General features: G+C 44.5%; 1 protein-coding gene across 7 annotated transcripts in view; it reads left to right on the top strand.

Moving 5' to 3' along the window:
* Positions 1–19,731, top strand: part of mark4b (MAP/microtubule affinity-regulating kinase 4b) — a 48,131-nt gene that overhangs the window by 4,090 nt on the left and 24,310 nt on the right. For all 7 annotated transcript variants that reach the window (XM_031863447.1, XM_031863450.1, XM_031863448.1 and 4 more), the window contains exons 2-3: positions 11,507–11,704; positions 12,465–12,518. In XM_031863447.1, coding sequence (XP_031719307.1) covers positions 11,507–11,704; positions 12,465–12,518 — 252 coding nt within the window. The remainder of the gene's footprint in view (positions 1–11,506; positions 11,705–12,464; positions 12,519–19,731) is intronic.

The raw sequence follows: 19,731 nt of genomic DNA, 5'->3' as shown, positions 1-19,731 counted from the left end.
GTGTGTGTGTGTGTGTGTGTGTGTGTGTGTGTGTGTGTGTGTGTGTGTGAGTGAGTGAGTGAGTGAGTGAGTGAGAGAAAAGAGGAAGTTGTGTTTAAGGTGTGGGTGAGTGCTTGTGTGCACATGTACAGCTGTATGCTCTTGAGAAAAGAAAGAAGTCTTTCAGTGTATCACCGTGGGGCAGAGCGAGGCTTTTGTGTTTCCACCCCTCTGGATGAGCCAAAAAATTCATGAGCTCGCTATCCTGACTTGTGAAAAAGATGGCGTCCACCTCCGGGGCCCCCACGCGATGGCATTGCTTTCACCCCCACATACACACCACATGTAAAACAGCCTCAGGGCTTTTAATCATCTAGTTCGCTGAGGCCAAGTGAACCGTGCTTGATTGGTATAAAATGAGGCCGGTAGATATCAGAAGACCTACATGGCGCCTCGCTTGACGTGCGCTGCGTTGTTCACTGGCTGAACCCAACCCCAAGGTGTTTTTTGGCGTTTTGGGTGTGACAGTAGCCCAAAGGTCAGAGAAGTGGGTCAGTAGTAGGGAAAGGTCCTGCCTTTAATCCTCCAGAAAAGTGACTGAGTTACCTTCTATTTTAGCAGTAACAGCTACTGCCGAGGTGCCCGTGAGCAAGGGGCTGTGCTCAGTGGGCAAACGGAGGTCGCGCTGAGCAGATTCCACCGTAAAAGTCTGAAAGTGACGCGGGGCAGTGCTGGGAAAAGAGCTTAAGAGATTTAGCGGGCCTCCCTGTAAATGGCTTGCTCAACAGCACAGCAGGGGCAGGTTTTTAGGGAAATGTAAGTGTTTACTTTCCCAGCTCAGATTGGTATTACTGTCTTAAATACCGTCTTAGATTCTCTCCTTTTTTTATGCATTGCACTTTTCCCAAAATCGCTTCCCATCACTCAGTCGTCTTCTTCCTCGGAGTGAATGTAGATGACCTTCTGTAGGTGGCTCTCTTTTTTTCATTTGTATTTGTGTGCTTGCTGGTCAACTACCTACTAGGTCTTTAATTCTTCCAAATAACACGTACATTTGTCTAAAGTTTAAGCAGCTCTATATACTGTATGTCTGTGTCTTTGTGTAAGAAAAAGTATTTCAGCGGTCCAGTTTCTAACATGTCTCAGTAAGCCAGCCAAATTAAATGAAAATCAGGATTGGCCTTGTGAAGGTTCAAAACAAAGGACCACAGCTTTGGATGCAGGGTAAAGAGGCCAAATCTCAGTGTGTCGGATAAACACTTAATAATTAATTAAACGTTCTGGGCATTTGGTACAAACGTAACTGGCGGATTTCTATCTGCACAAATGGTTTTCCTGCCAGCTATTATGTAATTCTAGTTAAGAGGCTGGTCGGAGACCGGTGCCGAACAGGTGGCGTTTACTGGAGATCAGGCTACCATGTGAAGAATGACGCTGTTCACAGAGCCCCTGTTAACTGCCTCACACACTCTCTCACACACACACACACACACAGATACACACAATCACAAAAACAAACCGTCTGGCGGGTATAAAGGGACATTGAGGCTCGCAGTCACGGCGCACACAGTCGGCTCATTGTGTCCATAGTGTAAGGTGGCTCTTCAGGTGTCGGCTTACCATCCCGTGTCTCTCTGAGCTACTGCCCATGCAGACACAGCATCTGCTCGTCCCGTTCTCTTTAGTGTGTTTGCGTCTGCAGCGTGATGTTGTCCGCTCGGCAGCTCTGTGAAGCTAGGATGAAGATTATTACATGCGTTTTTTATTTATGTCACAATTATGGGGCATCCGCTGCATCTCGCCTGGCGAGACAGTTTACAATAAGACTGTATGTAAGTAGTCATTGTGACATCACACATTAGTTTGTGGACTGAAGTTTGGAAGCCTTGAGTTCGCCGTTATGGCCGTCGCCATCTTGGCTTTTTGCAACCAGTGAACTGAAGTGACCACATTTGGACTGCAGCGGAGTGACGTAGAGTATACGGCTCTGGTAGCGACCTGTCAATCACAGTAAGCTTGCCCTAAAGCATACCCTGCTTTATAGTCTATTTGACTCTAAATGGACCATAAGTTACTAAATGAACATCATGCTGTATTTATGAAGACTTGAAACTAGAGATTGAGACCATAAACTCATGTTCACAATGTTTACTGAGGGAATAAATCAAGTGAGAAGCAGTCATTTTTTCATAGACTTCTATACAACCAGACTTCTTTTTGCAACCAGAGGAGTCGCCCCCTGCTGGTCAGTAGAGAGAATGCAAGTTTTAAGACACTTTCGCATCTGCTTCACTTCTCAAAGCTGGATGGTGCCGCCTGGTTCACTCATGTTAACGTTGCACTCCGAAATACAGATCTCCAGGTTTTAACGTCAAAAGAATAACATGTTCAATAGTCCGACCAGTGCTACCATACAATATACACACATAACACACTTTCCCAGAACCCATAACAGTCCCTAAGCTTTGCCCCTAGAGTCCCCCCACCTTCACAGTACAAACGCCCATAACACCATCAGCCCTCCGCCCTCTAGCAGCCCACATAACATAGTTACGTCCCACCATCTAATGCAGCCTCAGGTCTGCAGTGCCCCCTGGAGAAACCTCGCCTCACGCCGCAAGGCAGCCAGCGTCCGGCCAGCGTAGACTTGGCACTTCTTTATGACGCCGACAGCAGCTCGCCCGGGTACCGTAATGACCCGTGCCTCTAACCAGACAGAGCAGCGCAGCGGACAACCACAGTGGCTGCAGGGCCTTGTTTCATGTTGTTAAGTCTGAGCTTAATGTGATACAGACAGTATAATGTTGTGGTCTGTGTGTGTGTGTGTGTGTGTGTGTGTGTGTGTGTGTGTGTGTGTGTGTGTGTGTGTGTGTGTGTGTGGTAATGTTCTTGCCCTCACTGTTTCTGTCCATTAGCTGCTGTAGGCCGAAGCTCTGCAGAGTCCTTTAGACGCGGAGCATTTTGAGTTAGAATGTGCTTCATCGAGGGGGCGATGGCAGAGAGGCGGTAGTGCATCGTAGACGCTGTCGACTGCTGTGTCAGGACTTCCTCTAGCGGTGACGTCTTAATAGCTTCCTGCGGCAGACAGACTTGTGATCTCAATCAGCCAAACCTTAAATAATTATGGTGAGAGGTTGGGTCAGACTGAAGTGGCTGACTGGGCAGAGGCAAAGACTGAGCGTGGAGAATGGTAGAGGAGGGAGTGGCTGAAGGTTTAGAGTATATTTATTATGCAGTGAAATGAACGAGAGGATTCAACCGACTTTATGAATATGTCGAAACTGGTTTTACAGGTACGGAGATGACTTACAGAGCAGAGAGAGCGGAGTGAGAGTAAAAATCCAGTAAAAGTATAAAAACCTGTGTCAGGGGCGACTAGACTCAGGGAGACTTTACTTTATTACTCTTATTATCGTCATTGTTGTTGTTTTTATATGATACTAAATTGGCCGAATCATGGGAATTATTCCTTAACGTTACAATAAAAAGACATGAAAAGAGAAAAATCTTTGAAGGGAAATTTTGATTTCAAACAACTTCATTTTTGTAGTGCTGGGATAAATAAGCTGATTGCTGACTGTGCGTTTCTTGCCCCCGTCAGTCGTCATTTTGGGAATGTTGCCCCGATGTCATCACAGCAGTTAATTGTGGTGAGTACAGTGTTATCATTACTGGTGGAAACGTTGGCCAAAAATCAGATATCATTTTCTTATTTGTGATATAAAAGAACATCCTGGCTCTTTTTGCACTAAAAAAACGTATCTCGGAGCGCCCAGTGAGGCCGGGGTTTACAGCACAGATCGTTCCAGAGAGAAGAATCCGTCTGTGCAGAGACGGAGAGAGAAAGCGTCGTCTAGCCAACGAGTGACTCAGCTCTCTAATCCACCGCTGCTGTTGATCCGAACGGAATAAATCTGACCCTCAGCTCAGCCCGGTCTGGTGATCACAGCCCCGCAGCGAATGATACGCTGAGTAATGTGGCACTTCTCCAGAGGGGACACAGAAAGCAACTTTGTGTGTGTGTGTGTGTGTGTGTGTGTGTGTGTGTGTGTGTGTGTGTGTTCGCGGGCCTGCGCCGAGGAATCCAGTTCCACTTTGCATACTGGAGCCAGAGGGAGGGAGACTTTGACCCACGATGTCTGGTAGTCGTCCTCCTCCACGTTGTGTCCTCCCGGCTCATGATGCCAATCATATTTTCATATTGCGAAAATCGTGACGGCTTTTGTTTTCTGCTAAATTGCACACCGAGATGTTCCACTATAAGAGTTTAATAGACTCAACAAAGTGAGCACCGTGCTGTGGTTCATTCATTTACTGTTCACATAGCACATGCTGTGTATTACCACTTAAATAAAGACAAGGTCATCTGAAGATACGTTTCAAATAGGTTGTATAGCCTGACTTACAGTCTGATGGCCTCTTAAGTTCTCACATTCAAGTTGATTTAATGGAGAATTAAGTCCTAATGACTGCATTAACGTGCTGAGAAAAACCTCCACGATTGTCATGAAAAACCGGACACCAACCGTGGTAATTATCATGTTTTCACATGAAGTGAAGTTTCATGACCCGAGGGCCCAAGAAAACCTTTCCAAAGCCATGAAAAGAGTGAAGAGCAACACAATTGGCCTGCCCTGGGGAGAGGCATATAGTACATGTCGGTGAGTTAGGCCTGCAGCCAAACGGCTCTGACTCACGATTTGATGGTTATCGGTCGGCAGCTGAACGAGTCTGGCAGAAGCTGAAGAATGTCCGTCAGCCGCTGCGTCGCTTCAGTCGTCCACAAATCTTCTGTAATTGAAAACAGAAGCAGCATCAGTAGTTTGGGATTAAGAAACGTCGGTGATGTTTAGTTTAATATCGGTCGTTCACATTGTTAAGGAGAAGGGCGGATGGAAGCTCGTGTTCGCTGCAAACGGTGAATAAACGGTTTGACTTTGGTTTGTGCAACAGCGTGTCACTCCCTCTAAATCAACCCTATTAGCTGCTTTTCCGTCGTTCATTATTCTGAAAATTCAAAGGCATTTCGATCCGGCCTGACGTTTCTTCTATTCGTCATGATGTTGTTTTTTTGCTTCCCCATTTCCTGCCACTCTTCACCTTTTTGGTTTTCTACCAGAGCAGAAAGTGCTACAAAAATATTCCTGAACAAATACCCTCTGCAGATGCTTATTTCCTGCGATGGCTTTCTTAAAGCAGAAATCAATAATACAATAGTATGTATAAGACAGAATACATGCCCTCAAGCAGCCACGTTTCTGTGTGACGGTGGTGATCACTTGAGCATTTTTTGTGTTCTCTTGAGCTATCCTGGAAAATAGTTGCTTGCATATTCATATTATATTTAGGTTCAGAATTGACTTCAGACTTCTTACTTTATTCACAAAGGATGACTGGAATGGTAAAAGCCAGTGCACATTACTGAAGACTCTCATAGTGCCTACACACTCAGCACTGTGGCTGTAAGGATCTGTTATCTGGACTGAAGTGCATTGTGGACAAAAGTTCCGATCACGGCCCGTCTGTCACCGTTACTTGACGTGTTGTTTCCGGCGGCTCCCTCTTCCTCGTGGGGCCCCGACAGGGAACTCTCGCAGGCTGCAGCGGCGCAACATGCGACACTCCCGCTGTCACTCCTCTTGACACCTCCGTCTCTGAGACAGGAAGTGACACGCTGTCGATGGACGATGGAGATGCGAGAAGTTCAGACTGAGTGTGCGTCATGTCTATTCAGTATATGAGATATTTTAATGACGTGTTAAGCCGTTGAATGTTGAGAGCAACTAGTTCCCTTTTTGTTTTCTGTTAAAATGCTCAGCGCGTTGCCGCAGACAGACATCGGACAGATGTGTGTTGAACTCATGACATTGACGTAACATGTTATTGAGATAACTGAGCCTCTGAATTATCCACTTGTCCTTTTTGTTTTAATTGTCAACGGTGTTATCTCTTCGTTGTGTGGTGGAGACGGTGCGTCTGCTGTGCAGCGTGATGGAGGATCTGTGTGTGTGTGTGTGTGTGTTAGGACACGCCAGTCCGAGGCCACGAGAGCCGCAGCTGCTCGAGAGAGGGAGAGGAAGAGGAAACCGGTGTGTGTGTGTGTGTGTGTGTGTGTGTGTGTGTGTGTGTGTGTGTGTGTGTATAGAGGGGGAGGATGGCTCAAGGTTACGCCATTCCTCTGCTGAGGACCGACGTCACACATCCTGTCTTTATCTCAATTCCTCTCCACCAACACACACACACTCAGACCTATACAGCAGCGGTCCGCAGCCTCAAACATACTTTTAAGGCCACCGTCATTTGCAATCTCCAGCAGCTGATCTTCCTCTGTCGACACACATACTGCAGAGCGTGCTTGGCGCGTCAGAATTACTCCTGATATTTAATCAGACTCCTGATATTGTCTGTTAAATTCAGCTTTCTTTTTCTTGGAAGTTGTAGCTCTTCTTCTGACTCCTTAGTGGCCTTTCACCCTTTGCAAAGAAGCTCTCCAAAAGTTTTTGAATCATTTTCAAAATTAAGCTTGTGGGCTTAATTTTTGAGGTAACGTATCACGTGACCGAGACAAGCGTCTTGACATGTCAAGAGACAGGCAGATGAAATTGGGAGAGAATCTGGTAATTTTTCAAAATAAAACTTCTTTCAGACTCTGATAATCAATAAAACGGAAATAATATAATATTTATTCTTTCTGTGCGGCCCGGTACCAAATGACCCATGGCCCGGTACCGGTCCGCGGCCCGGTGGTTGGGGACCGCTGCTATACAGTACATCCAGGCTGCAGCAGCAGGGCGCCTCCCTCAGGGCGTGGCCTATTGTTTGGGAACATGCTTGTCACGCCGCGAGTCTTGGTGTTGCGTTGGCCCCGCCCCCTCCGTCATTTATAGACACGAAAACAGCGAGAAAGAGAAAAGCACATTTGCCTGCAGAGATATTTCTGAGTAAAGTAGCAGAACCAGCAATAATTCATACATTAAAAACAAACCTACAATGGATACAATGACTGTTAGTGATACGATAAATGTAGCATGAAAACGATCACATATGACAGAGAAGCAGCCTGTGAAGAAACAAAGAACAAGCAAACTACTGAAGCTTATTTTAAGTTTATCAAATCATATGTGTGAAGTACAAAGTTTCAGTCAAAGTTTCCATTCATGCATTCATTTGCATTTGTATTCCGTGGTATACACCCACACAGACCAGCACAGCTTGTCTGTAGAATAGATGGTGGAATGTCAGACATGCATGCCATTAAATAACACTTATTGTTTTGTCGTGATCGTCTTATCCCCTGATACATAGCTCTAACGTTGTGGGCGGGCCTAACCGGTCTGGACTCGCCCACCTGTACTGGTCCATCACAAATGACTGAGAGAACATATAATTCTTTAACTGTTATTCTTAACTATTAGGATTAACATTTAGATACACAATAAAGACTTTTTTTCACAAAATGACTTTTTATTGAAATCCTCATGATAACTCATGATATCTCTGTGATGCGCCTCAAGGGATTACATTTTTCTTAGTTCACATATTAGATGTGATCAGCGTGCTGAAGATCCACATTGAAAAGAGTGGGACATAATATTTGATGTATTTGAAAGAAGATTGAAATATGATTCTTGGACCAGATGTTGTGCTCACGTTTACTGAGAGTTGAAGAGTAGAATCCATCTGTAGCACATTTTAAGCTTCAATTTCTGTTTTTCTTTTCTTTTTTTTGTACAATCTGCTTTGAGGAACTTCGTGCCACATGAAGCAGCGACTGCCTGAGCTTCAGTGTTGAAACAAGATTTCGAAATTGGCAGAAACTCATATTTAGGGCTCTTATTTTGAAGGGAAACGTCACTTGTGGTTTGCTTGTGGTCTGAAATATCAGCAGAAGTACAGATCTGTGTCTGTTTTGGTCACCCATGATCACGATCAACACCCTGCAGACAAGTGCAGCCGTTATCTCATCTCATCAGAAAAACAATTTGATTTGCATGCAGATATTTTAGCAATTTGTTGGTTCATGTTGAAGTGAGGGCAGCTCAGTCCCAGTTACATCACAGAGGTAAAGCTATATAACAGACACACCTCTCACTATAGTGCAATGTAATTCAACTGCACCACAAACTGCAGCCTCCAAAATAGAGTCTACGACAGTTCCAGACTGATCATTAAAACCTCCATGAAGGTCGGATTTATTGCAGGACGGACTGCATTAGTTTTAACCAGGTGTACCTAATAAACTGGCAACTGGGAGTACGTGTCTTGGACATTCAGTACACGTTTAAACAACAACCCCGGCTTAATCTTTTCACAGTTTTTGGCCGTTTCTGAAAGATTTGAACAGGTTGGAGAACCTTTCAACTGTGACAGAAATTTATCGTCTTTCCACTGAAGTGGACACTTGATGAAAAAGTGGTATGAGCGTGTAACGTGTAATGTTTTTAATGGATTATGATGAAATGGATCATTTAGCTTCTTTGATCTATCAGGATTTTCATTTTCTTTACCATAATCCCGCAGCCCAGAATTCAAAATGGGAGCAGGACTTTTATAAAACAGCTTAAAAAATTAAATGTGTCCAAAAATTTACATTAGATTGAGAAGTAACGCAGTTCAAATGGCAACCAGTGTTAGAAACAACGGTGATGTTAAACTGTTGGATGTGTTCGCCAGCAGCAGACTGGGAACAAAGAACTCAGGACTGACGGAGTGGAGCGAGTTGTGAGATGCTGATGCAGGACATCGTCACAAAGAACCGATTCCTTCCAGTTTGTGAGGTGCAGCTCATTTGCTGAATGTGCAAATCACACACACACACACACACACACACACACACACACACACACCTAGTCACCCAACCGGCCCTCCATCCATCTTCTATACCAAATGTCACCCTACATGTGTACTGATGTGGAGGACTTTCACCCCCACCCAAAATACTGCTGGCCCTCCAGTCCGCTGCCAGTGGAGACCCCATCACACACACAGAGGCCTCCTACTGAATAAAACCACGTGGTAATCAGAAGGGGGGGGGTTGACAGACCGCGCTCCTTGGGAAAAAAAAAAGTATGAAGGTTGGGGGATGGGTGATGGAGGGCGGCATGGAGCTCAAATTGATGTGAAGGCCCCCCGAAAATGAAGATAGCGGCGCGAGACAAAAGAGAAGGCGGACTCCGCCGCGGAGAGGAGGATAGAGGGAAGGGAGGCAAATTGATTTGTCTGGGGGGATGAGCCAGTGGAGAGAAGAAGACGGGGTGAATAAATGGGGGGGGGGGGTGAAGATGAAAATGAATGTGGCGGAATAAATTAGAAATGTAACGTTCTGCTATAATCCCTAAAAACACCTTTAAAAGCCTTGATACCTCCCACTGAACCTACACACATGAGTTTTGTAGAAGTGGTTACCTTGCTTCTTTTATTATGTTGCTCTGTGAGTTTTAATATTAGTAGCATCAATGTCAGTGGCAGTGTGTCAGTAGTGTTGGTGTTAAAGGCCTGAGCCGTGCTCTTTCCCGTGTGTGTGTGTGTGTGTGTGTGCGTGCGTGTGTGCTGGGAAATCTGTTGATCTTGTGATCTCACCGCTGTGTTTACCACATTGGGTGCATTTCAAGGTGATCTGGTTTCATCTGATTTCTGATCTGTCTGTGTGTGTGAGAGAGAGAGAGTCGTTCTCATAGTGTGGAAATAGAAAGTCATTGTGCTGAGGGCTTGTCATGAGTTTCTCTTGGGGCTCTACATTTGCCTTTTCTCCCATGAAAACGTCCATACTACATTATTTCTGTTAAATCTGTCCGAGAGGCCTAATCCCTCCATGACCCGTCACCCCACCACTGGCTTTGTGTCTGTACTGGTTTCCTGGGTTGAAGGATCAAGAGTGGAGGGGAAGAGTGAGGCGGGATGATGCGTTTAAGACCCTGAGCTTTGTGTATTTTATTGGCAAGAGGAAGATACGCATATGCATCACGATACAGGGGTTTCCATGCAATAGCAAGGCGATGTATTGCAATACAGTTAGCAAGGCCATTATATTTTTAAATCAAATTTGAGCAAAACATTTATAGTATGAAGAACACTACATGCATAAAATCTGAGTAAAAAAACATTTTTTCTGCAATCAGTGGGATCTGCATTTGCAGTCTGTCGTTTCTCAGATTAATCTGGTGAAAGAAGGTGGAAGTTGGCAAACAAGATGGTTTAAAAACACCATTTAAAAGGAGCCCCTTGTTCTTTCTTATTCCCTTGTTCCTCGTGTCAGCTCCACTAACAGATGAGAAGTTCAGGCTAGTTTGCTTCCGTGGGATGTTTCCGTTTCCGCTCGGTGCTCGGAGGAGAGCAGATGGAGGATTAGCGGTTGACGTTTATGCGGCGACACCTCAGAACCTCGCCTGACCTACAGGGTTCAGGTCGGGTCAGGCTGAGTGTGGAGTGAAGGGATGGAGGAAAGAAGTCACTGCATTATATTATTATAAATATTGTATATTATCTATTATTGGACATGTCTTTTCTGGGGCTCAAAGGGAAACTTGCTTTTGTGATGTGAAACACAGAAACACAATATTTATCTGCTAATCATGTTGCTGCACATCATTTTCTTAACTTTTATTCAAAGTTCACGATTATCTTTGTTCCACTCGAGGATGTTTCACAGCCACATGAAAACAGAATACAGAAAGACAACCTCAACAATAAATAAACAATAACTCACAGAGCTAGAGCGAGGAAATGCAAAGTCATTCATCATTTATATAACTTTAATATACAGGTAATTCATGTGACATTTTGTTCAGAAGAATAATTAAGTCAGTGAGTATATTTATTATATTATTTCATAAGCAGATTTTGCATTAAAGTAGTTTGGTGAATTTCAACATATTGTAACTTGACTGCAGGGTATACTTTTTGTCCTTTCTACCTTAATCTAGTATTTTTGGGGGATTTTGCAAATTCTTTTTACTCATCTTGTTCCTTTTTAAGCGGATAAAGTGTCGGTGTGCCTGATAGAAGATATCGAGGCCTGTGTACATTTTGACTGTCACATCTCAGATTTTTCGCTATCGTCCTCCAAAGTTTTGAAACTCGGACCCCGCCATGTGTGTGTCCGCTGAGCGACGGGGCGTTCAGGGCAGCTCGATGTGCCGCCGTCACCTCGCACCGTACCGACACAGCAACGTGCACGACTGCGAGGAATGTGAACTTAGAGGGGTCAGATGAGATTCATAGGTCCCCCCTCCCCCCCCCTCCCGGTTACTCTCTCTTTCCACCTCTGGGTGTCTGGTACCAGGCTGCAGTCACATGACATCAGCAGTACAGTCGAGGTCACATGGTGTTCGTTGGTCGCTTTGATGCTAAATGACTACGTGGAGGTTATACCTCTCTATCATCTGTTTATATGTTAACTCTTCAGATACCAATGATACGGATTATTTATTTGAGCCCTGAATGCAACAGTGATGGCGAACTTCCAAAGTCTCAGTTATGCTGCCGGCTCATCTCTCTCTCTCTCTCTCTCTCCCTCTCTCTCTCCCAGCATACCTCCCTGTCGGCCAGCCGCTCAGAGAAGGGCACCGGCTGGTCGAGCCGCTCGCTCGGAGCCCGATGCCGCAACTCCATCGCCTTGTGCTCGGACGAGCAGCCGCACATCGGAAACTACCGGCTGCTCAAAACCATCGGCAAGGGCAACTTCGCCAAGGTCAAACTGGCGCGACACATACTGACCGGCAGAGAGGTGAGTTTCAGAGAGACAGGAAGGCTGAAGAGTTGAAGAAGACTCCTGGGTAAACAAACAGCAGATCAGAACAGCACCCTGTGACTCAGCCCACAGATGGAAGTTTTAAAGGACTGTTCCAGCGAACTCAGAGCACCCTTCTGTTAGCTTTCACTGTACAGCCAGACTAAACCACCTCGTCTCACAGTCAGTGTTTCAATACCTTCCTTCTCCTCGGTTACATCAGTTGATCAGTCTCAGCAGAAACTGGATCATGTGAGAGCTGTAGTTGTCCTCCCATATAAAGCAGAAGACGGTCGTATACCGGCGGCCGCCACATGTTAAGCCTCTTATGAAGCTCTGTCGGTTTGTTTAGTGGATTTCTGCTTCTGTTTGCTCCACACACTGTGAAACACTGTGCATTTTGAATTCCAGATGATCTCGTCCAGAGCACATCGTTCAGTAGCTGCGGTCTGATAGAGACGTTGGGAAATTGAATTAGTTCATAATTAATGCAATTGAAGCTGAAATTTAAAGGTATTTTCTGATCATTTAAAAAGATATATATAATTGAGAAAATTTTCTGCAAATTAATTGATAACAAAATAATTGTTGCTTTAACATACAGTAAATAAAATAAAAATGTAAACCTTTTGAACAGTGAAATGCATTCCGGTACCATAAATTCACACCACTTTATTATTACATTTTTGTTGCGATTGAGTTCGACCGGGTTTGTTGCAACAAATGAGACGTTTCTTGTTCTGTCGTTTCCTCTCAGGTTGCAATAAAGATCATCGATAAAACACAACTCAACCCAACCAGCCTACAGAAGGTGAGTGTGGACCTTTGTGTGTAAAGACGGATCAAGTAGAGGAGTTCATGCTGCCGTCACAGAACTATTAAACACACATACAGATGGATGGTTGTTGTAGTTATGATGTATTATTTACTGTTTATGTGTCATGTAACATGATTTAACAGTCAGTCAGTCTTGTGTCTGCATTGCATCGCGTTGCATTCGCGTTGCATTCACGTTGCATTCGCGTCACTAGCAGCTCAGCAGCGTCTCCGCATGTTGTTGTTTTGCCTCGGGCCCTAACTCTCGGATGATCCTTGTATGCAGAAGTCATCTGAACTTTGACCTTTTGGTCGTCATGTGAAACTTAGTGTCGGGGAAGCCGCTGCAGGTCAGGAGCAGAATAAACTCTGCGTCAGTTCAGATGATTTGTTTATTGTTGAGACAACAGACTTGGTTGTTGTGCGGGAAAAATGCCTTTTTTCTTTTTTACTTCACTCATTTCAATAAGATGCTGAAGCATTGATTCTTTGGCCGGTACATGCTACCAAAAAACTTCTAAAAGCCGATGGGACGCAGAGTCCCTTTTGCTCTCCGGGTGTGGGTACACGTTTTGTCAAATAAACGCAGCTCTCAATTAGACACCGGGTAACTTTTGTCAGATTCAGAAACCATGAACACTAAATATAATTTCATTCAGATTTATCGGTGGTGACTCCCTGCCTTTTTAAAACGATCATAAAGTCAGAATGTTTGTCCGTTCCTCGATATCTTTCATATATGAATCCAAGTTATGAACATTGTCACGTGAAGTTCATTGCGCACTGTCTTTAACACAAACAATATTGTCTCCCCTGTCGTTGTGTATGCTTGTTTTTCTGTCTACAAAATAAAAGTGTCCCGACACTTCTCTCTGTAGTCTTCACCCCTTTTCCTTTTGGCTGTGCCAGAATAAGCATAAAGCGGTTAAAGCGAGCAGTTGCGTCGTTACGCCGGGTGCTGTAAAAAACTGTCGTCAATTGATGATGATTGATGATGCATAGTCAATCATAGCAACATTGATATGTTACTCAATGGCCTAATTTTTCTACAAATAATAGTCGTGCTGGTTTAAATAATATATTTATTTCCCGCCTGTCCCAAATAGAGTTCAGTGATTGAGGGCCACTGACTTCAGGTTGAGGTAACCATCATTGTCCACACAGTCCACTGGGACTAACGAGGACAAATACTCTGAGTGATGTACGTCACTGTGTGCTCGTTTAAGGTCATGTATTAACGACACGTGTTGCACTCATGGCTCTAATGAGATTAAGCTCTCCCGTCTGAACTTGGCCCGCTGTGTGTGTGTGTGTGTGTGTGTGTGTGTGTGTGTGTGTGTGTGTGTCGCGCGCGCGCGCATGTGTTAATTGAGAGCGAACTATTAAAACGAAAATGAGTGAGAAACCGCTTCAGGCCGGCATTCTGCGTTAAAGCGGTTACAGTTGAAGTGTTTTCTCATCTGGCTTAGTTTGTGGAATATTCACCTCTGTAAATATTGGTGTTTTTTTCATGCAGTCAATGCAGGTTGACCTCTCTGATAGTTGCAGAAAAGAGTAAAACTTGCAGCGTCAGCGGTGTAGTTCCCAACACCGTCGTTACACAGTTTGTTAATGCTAAGCTGCACAAACGTATGTTCAGCTTAGTTCACATATTAGTTTCATCCTTAAACAGTTAGGGGTGATAAGCGGTGGATGGGGCGATATAGCTTATTGTTTGATTGTTTGAAAATATTTGTTTCAAAATGAATGTAAGGTAAAGTGATTCCAGTGTGTCTTGGTGCCATTTTAAGAGTTTTAACCCTACTTTGATGATTATGGATCGCAATTATTTTGGCCAGTATAAAAGTGACATTTACATATCGTCCCATTGTTGCAGCTGACCTAACTTTAATTCCCATCATTGATTCAAATCTACTGATTATTAGGCCTCTGCGCTGGAGGCATTATCTTTATTCGGGTTGTCCATTCCAGTGAACGTGATCTCTCAGGAACACCTGGAGGACTTTTCTTCTAACTTGGCACGAACGTCCAGAATATCACACAAATAACGAAATGGATAAAGTGATGATATTGGTTGTTAAGTGCAACGGGTCTGGTCCAATCCAATAATTGTTTTGTATATAAAAATGAAGCCCCTCACATTTTCTGGGGTCTTTAAATATATTATTTTTCCTGGCCAACAGTCCAAAATCCACAGAATTTAACTTTTTTCAGTTAACAAAAACAGTGACAAGAGAAAATCCTCTTATGTTTAGAAGCTGGTACTTGCACAAGTTTAGCATTTTAGCTTCAGAACTGACTCAAACAATGAGTTGGTGGTCAGCTTAGTTTAATTGCTTTCTAAATCGTACCTTTTTAAGGCATGTACTGAATACTTTGTTCGTCTTTGCTCTTTGTCATTTGGAGATAGTTTCAGTCAGGTGGGTAGTTTGTGTTCTCACAGCTCGTACAGGTCACTCTTTGTTCAGATGCTGACCAAACTGTGGCCTTGTCTGATTATGAGTCTTCTTTATCAGCACCGTCACCGCAACACACACACACACACACACACACACACACTGTTGCATCATGGAGGTCGATGCTGCATCACACGCACACAGCCAGCCTATTGATGGACGCTCTGCTGGTTAGCTAACCGGTCCAGGCTGTGCTTTGACTCTATTGATAACTCAGGGTTGTGTTATTGATGGTGGCTGGCTCTGTGTGATAGTTGTCCACCTGGCCTAGATAGAACTCTGACGCTCTGACTGTTCACTTCAACACTAAATGAAAAGAAGAAAAAAAAATTTGTTAGAGAAATCACGCTAACACCTTCGTTCACCTTATTCGCCCTCTGTTCCAACAGTGAGATGCCTTCTTAATTACACCATGAATGAGCTCTTCAGATCTTTAAGCTAAGACCTTGGTTTTTAACGAGGCTGATACTGTGTGTGTGTGTGCGTGTGCGTGTGCGTGTGCGCTGCAGCAGAGTGGTAGCGGTCCAGTGCTGCATAGCGCAGCGCTGCCAGTCGCGTCCTGTCCTGTCAGCATTATCGTAGTCCGTGTAGGACACGGCACATGCTGCCAGGTGACCCTGTCTCTGTCTGTCTGTCTGTCTGTCTGTCTGTCTGTCTGTCTCTCTCTCTGTTTGTCTCTCTCTCTGCCTGTCTGTCTCTGCCTCTCTGTTTGTCTGTCTCTCTGCCTGTCTGTCTCTCTGTCTCTGCCTGTCTGTCACACAGCCTCTCACTCCCTGCACATCCTGCTTTCACTTTCTATATAACCTATCATTTGGACACATCAATTTCACTCTTATTTGTTTTTGATTACTCAATTCATTGTTGTGTTTAAAATGTGTTAGAAAATAGTCTGGCTTGGCTGCCTATGAGTGAATTCATTATGTTTTACTTGCTTTTATTGTGTAAAGGTATGACCAACAGTCCCAAACTCAAAAATATTACGATAAACATCCGGGAAAAGCAGCAGCTAGAACATTAAATGTTTGGCGGTTCTTCTCGATATCAACTCTAACAATTAATCCATTAGCAAAACAGTTGCCAGTTAATTCTCTAACGTTGAGTAGAAAAGCTAAAATATAAGATAAGCTGTTTTTATGAACGTGTTATGTGATGGCGTGAAACGGAGACGTGTTTGCTGGTTAAGTGACGCTGGCTTTAAACCACTGCGTCACTCTGGAGCAGCTATTTACACGTGAGACGGGACCTTTTTTTTTTTAAACAGCCTACTTTTTGAAAGAAAGCGCTCTTTGTCTTCGGATGAAAGCGTGAAATAAGCGCAGCACTAGCTGACATGTATTTGTCCAACATTAATCAGCACCTTTGTCTTTCATGGGAGACTGGTTTATTTGCTCCAGTGTACCCTAATGGAAATGCACATAATCTGCATTTGCACAACATTAATATTCAAAAGATGTAATATTCACAGTTGGGTTGCAATAGAAGCACACAGTAAATCTAACTCTCCCTCTCGCTCTCTGTCTCTTTACACACTGTTACGCCTGAGTCTATATTCTGTCTGTATTGTAGATTTATGCCCCATTTCTCTCTCTCTCTCTCTCTCTGTTCTCCTCACTCCTCCCATCCTATTTTCTCTTCATCAACTCTTTATTTTCTTCTACTCTAGCTCGGCATCCCACTTCTCTCTCCTCTCTTCCCGGGCGTTGTGTTGCAGTAGTAGCTCTACTGTAATCCCAGCTGTACTCTCCATCGTCTGCAGCGCTACAGTATGTCTCCTAACACCATGTCAGGGACATAGGGACTGTAAGGTTAGCCAGTGCTGCTCCGCCCAAGCGCCAGCCTGCTCCAACGCGGACATTAGGAAACAGACCAAGTGACGTAGGGTGCAGTAGGTTGTTTAGTGTCTTCAAACCTCAAATCGAGTGAAAGCCACGCATATGCAGGTGTACTATGTCAACCACACGGTTGATGCACATCATGAAGAGCCTTCATCAGGCGTTTCATCAAAATCAAACACAAATCTGCCTAAATTGTTATTATTACTCACAGTAACATTTATCTAGTAAAGCGTAGTTAGTGTGTAAAAATGATTATATTGTCTTCTGTTGAGGCGTTCACAAGCAGAGCTGAAAATCCCGACTGTCCTACACACACCTGAAGGCAGCGAAAGAGCTGCAGACATTAGAGGGTGCATGATAAATAGAAAACCAATTTGTCCACCGACTCCCAAGTGCGATTTTTCGGGAATACCTCACTAAAAGAAAAATATGCTGTTGTCCTGTTTCACATCTTCAGACCTCACGGCTGTAATGGCAACACACGGGACCCTTTTAATGCACTCCTCCGCCCCCGCTGCACGTGTCCAAAAGCCCCGGTGTCACTTTGAGAACGGGGAAAAACTGCAGTCAGCCCTCCGATGTCGTGCATGTGCACAAAAGTGAAGTGTGTGTGCGTGCAGGACGCCGATTGGGCCACCATCTAATGCTGTGAAGTGTGTTTTGTCCCTCGCCCAGGCCCCCTCGACTAGGAGCCGAATTCCAGACAGGCAAACAAAAGGGGCGGCCGGGGGGGGGGGGAATTGTATTATTGAGGCCTTGAAACAGGAGCAGGGACCCTGAGAAAGACAAGATACAGAGCAGAACCGAAGAGAAGAGACTGTGTGTGTGTGTGTGTGTGTGTGTGTGGGTCTACGTGCATGATTACCGGCGGACAAAACTTGTGACCCAACGTGGTCTCCGCTCCGCCTTTTGTGTGCACGTGTAATGCCATTATCTGCGTTGCTTTTGTGTGCGGTGCGTTGCCCCCCGCGTGGGTGTCTGCGCTGCAATCCCATTGTTGTATGCGTTGTTGTTGTTGTGCCTGCGTGCAAAAGGGAGTAATTAGACAATAAAGGAACAAGAGGGCGGGCAGAGCGGGAGCAGAAGGCTTTTCCCACAAGCCCGTTTTCAAATAGAACTGCAGGTGAAGAGAAGTGCATGCCCGACGCCCCGCCTTGATCTTTCACTCTTTTCTCCCCTTATTATTCCTCCTGAAGCCAACATCTGTAAAACTATATTTAACTCTACTTCTCCAATCAAGCTGAGTCAGGCTTCGTACGATCTGGGTCAAACAGGCCTCGAATTAAACTCCAGCGCCTCCTCATCAGTGATTCAGCTCCTCTCGTAGGCAGGCCCCTGGGAGCTCCAATGACTGCGTTACGGGGACGGAGGGTGTTCTTATCGTGGCCGTTTTTTATTGGGATAATGTAGAAGGGCAGCTCTCCCAGCAACAGGCAATAAAGGGAGAAACAAGGTCAAAAGTCTATTCAGATGTTCCCCAGCGACAAGAAAAAGCAGCGAGGGCACATCCTTGAGTAATGTTGCTCTTAGAGGCCACCGACCGTTTAGTTCATCTGCTGTTTGACTTTAACCCGGCTAGAGAGGCATCAACGTGTGCTCAAGTGGCTCATAGACTGAAGGGTTTTCCTCAGATTTTTGTCTGTAATGTCTCCGGCAGAAGTGGATCATCTCATCCATGGCGCAGGAATTGAGTCGTAGTTGAGCATTAAAAGCATCAAAAGAAAAGGAGATTTAAAAACAATTAAGAACATTCATTGAAACATTAAAAACAGTCATTAAAACACTAAAAAGCAGTGTAAGAAATAAAATACAGTAGTAAAATGCAGGAAATTGATTAATATCCTTGAATCTGGTTCAAACAGAAAAGTCTTCAATCTTGATTTAAAGGAGCTGAGGGTCTCAGCAGACCTGCAGCTTTCTGGGACTTTGTTCCAGATATGTGGAGCAGAAAACTGAACGCTGCTTCTCCATGTTTAGTTCTGACTCTGGGAACAGAAGGTAGATCGGTCCCCGATGACCTAAGGGGTCGGGATGGTTCATAAGGTGGCAGCAGATCAGAGATGTATTTTGGCCCTAAACCATTCAGTGCTCCATGTTGTAGTCTCCATGTTATATCGCTATAAGTTGCCCTGAGGCGGAGTTGAGTTTTTGTGGAGGTGCACTTTAGCTCTGGCATAACTTTTACATGAAGCCTCTGCAACTAACCCCAACCCTCCCCTAAGTCTGATTGTATAGAAGTCTATGAGAAAATGACTCTACTTCTCTCTTGATTTATTCCCTCAGTAAACATTGTGACCATGAGTTTATGGTCTCAATCTCTAGTTTCAAGTCTTCTTCAATACAGCATGATGTTCATTTAGTAAATTATGATCCATGTAGAGTCAAATAGACCATAAAGCAGGGTATGCTTTAGGGGCGGGGCTACCTTGTGATTGACATGTCGCTACCAGAGCCTTATACTGCGTCTCTACCACGGCGTCACTCCTCCGCAGTCCAAATATGGTCACTTCCCTTCACTGGTTGCAGAAAACCAATATGGCGGCTGCCAAAATCCAAGATGGCGACCGTCCAAAGTGCCGAACCAAAGCTTCAAAACAGCAGTCCACAAAGCACTTCTTAGTATTTGACAAATTATTCTTTTTTTATTTGATGAGCGTAGGCGCTGATACTCCATTAATAACTAAATGGGTTATTATTGCTATTTAGAAACATTTAAAATGATGATGGGGCTTCGGGTAAGTAGTGTAACACGACTACAGCAGTCACACAATATCGTACTTGTAGCTTTGCAGTAAGTGGTATAACATGTCTCTCATTCAGAGTTTCCACACACACAGGGTTATTCACAGTAGGTACTCTGACGTGCGAGTAGAGAGAGAGAGAGAGAGAGAGAGAGAGAGAGAGAGAGAGAGAGAGA

This window comes from Anarrhichthys ocellatus, unplaced genomic scaffold (genome assembly GCF_004355925.1).
Source record: "Anarrhichthys ocellatus isolate YVR2014 unplaced genomic scaffold, GSC_Weel_1.0 scaffold29, whole genome shotgun sequence".
NCBI classification, from domain to species: domain Eukaryota; kingdom Metazoa; phylum Chordata; class Actinopteri; order Perciformes; family Anarhichadidae; genus Anarrhichthys; species Anarrhichthys ocellatus.
This window is presented reverse-complemented; position numbering and strand designations above follow the sequence as displayed.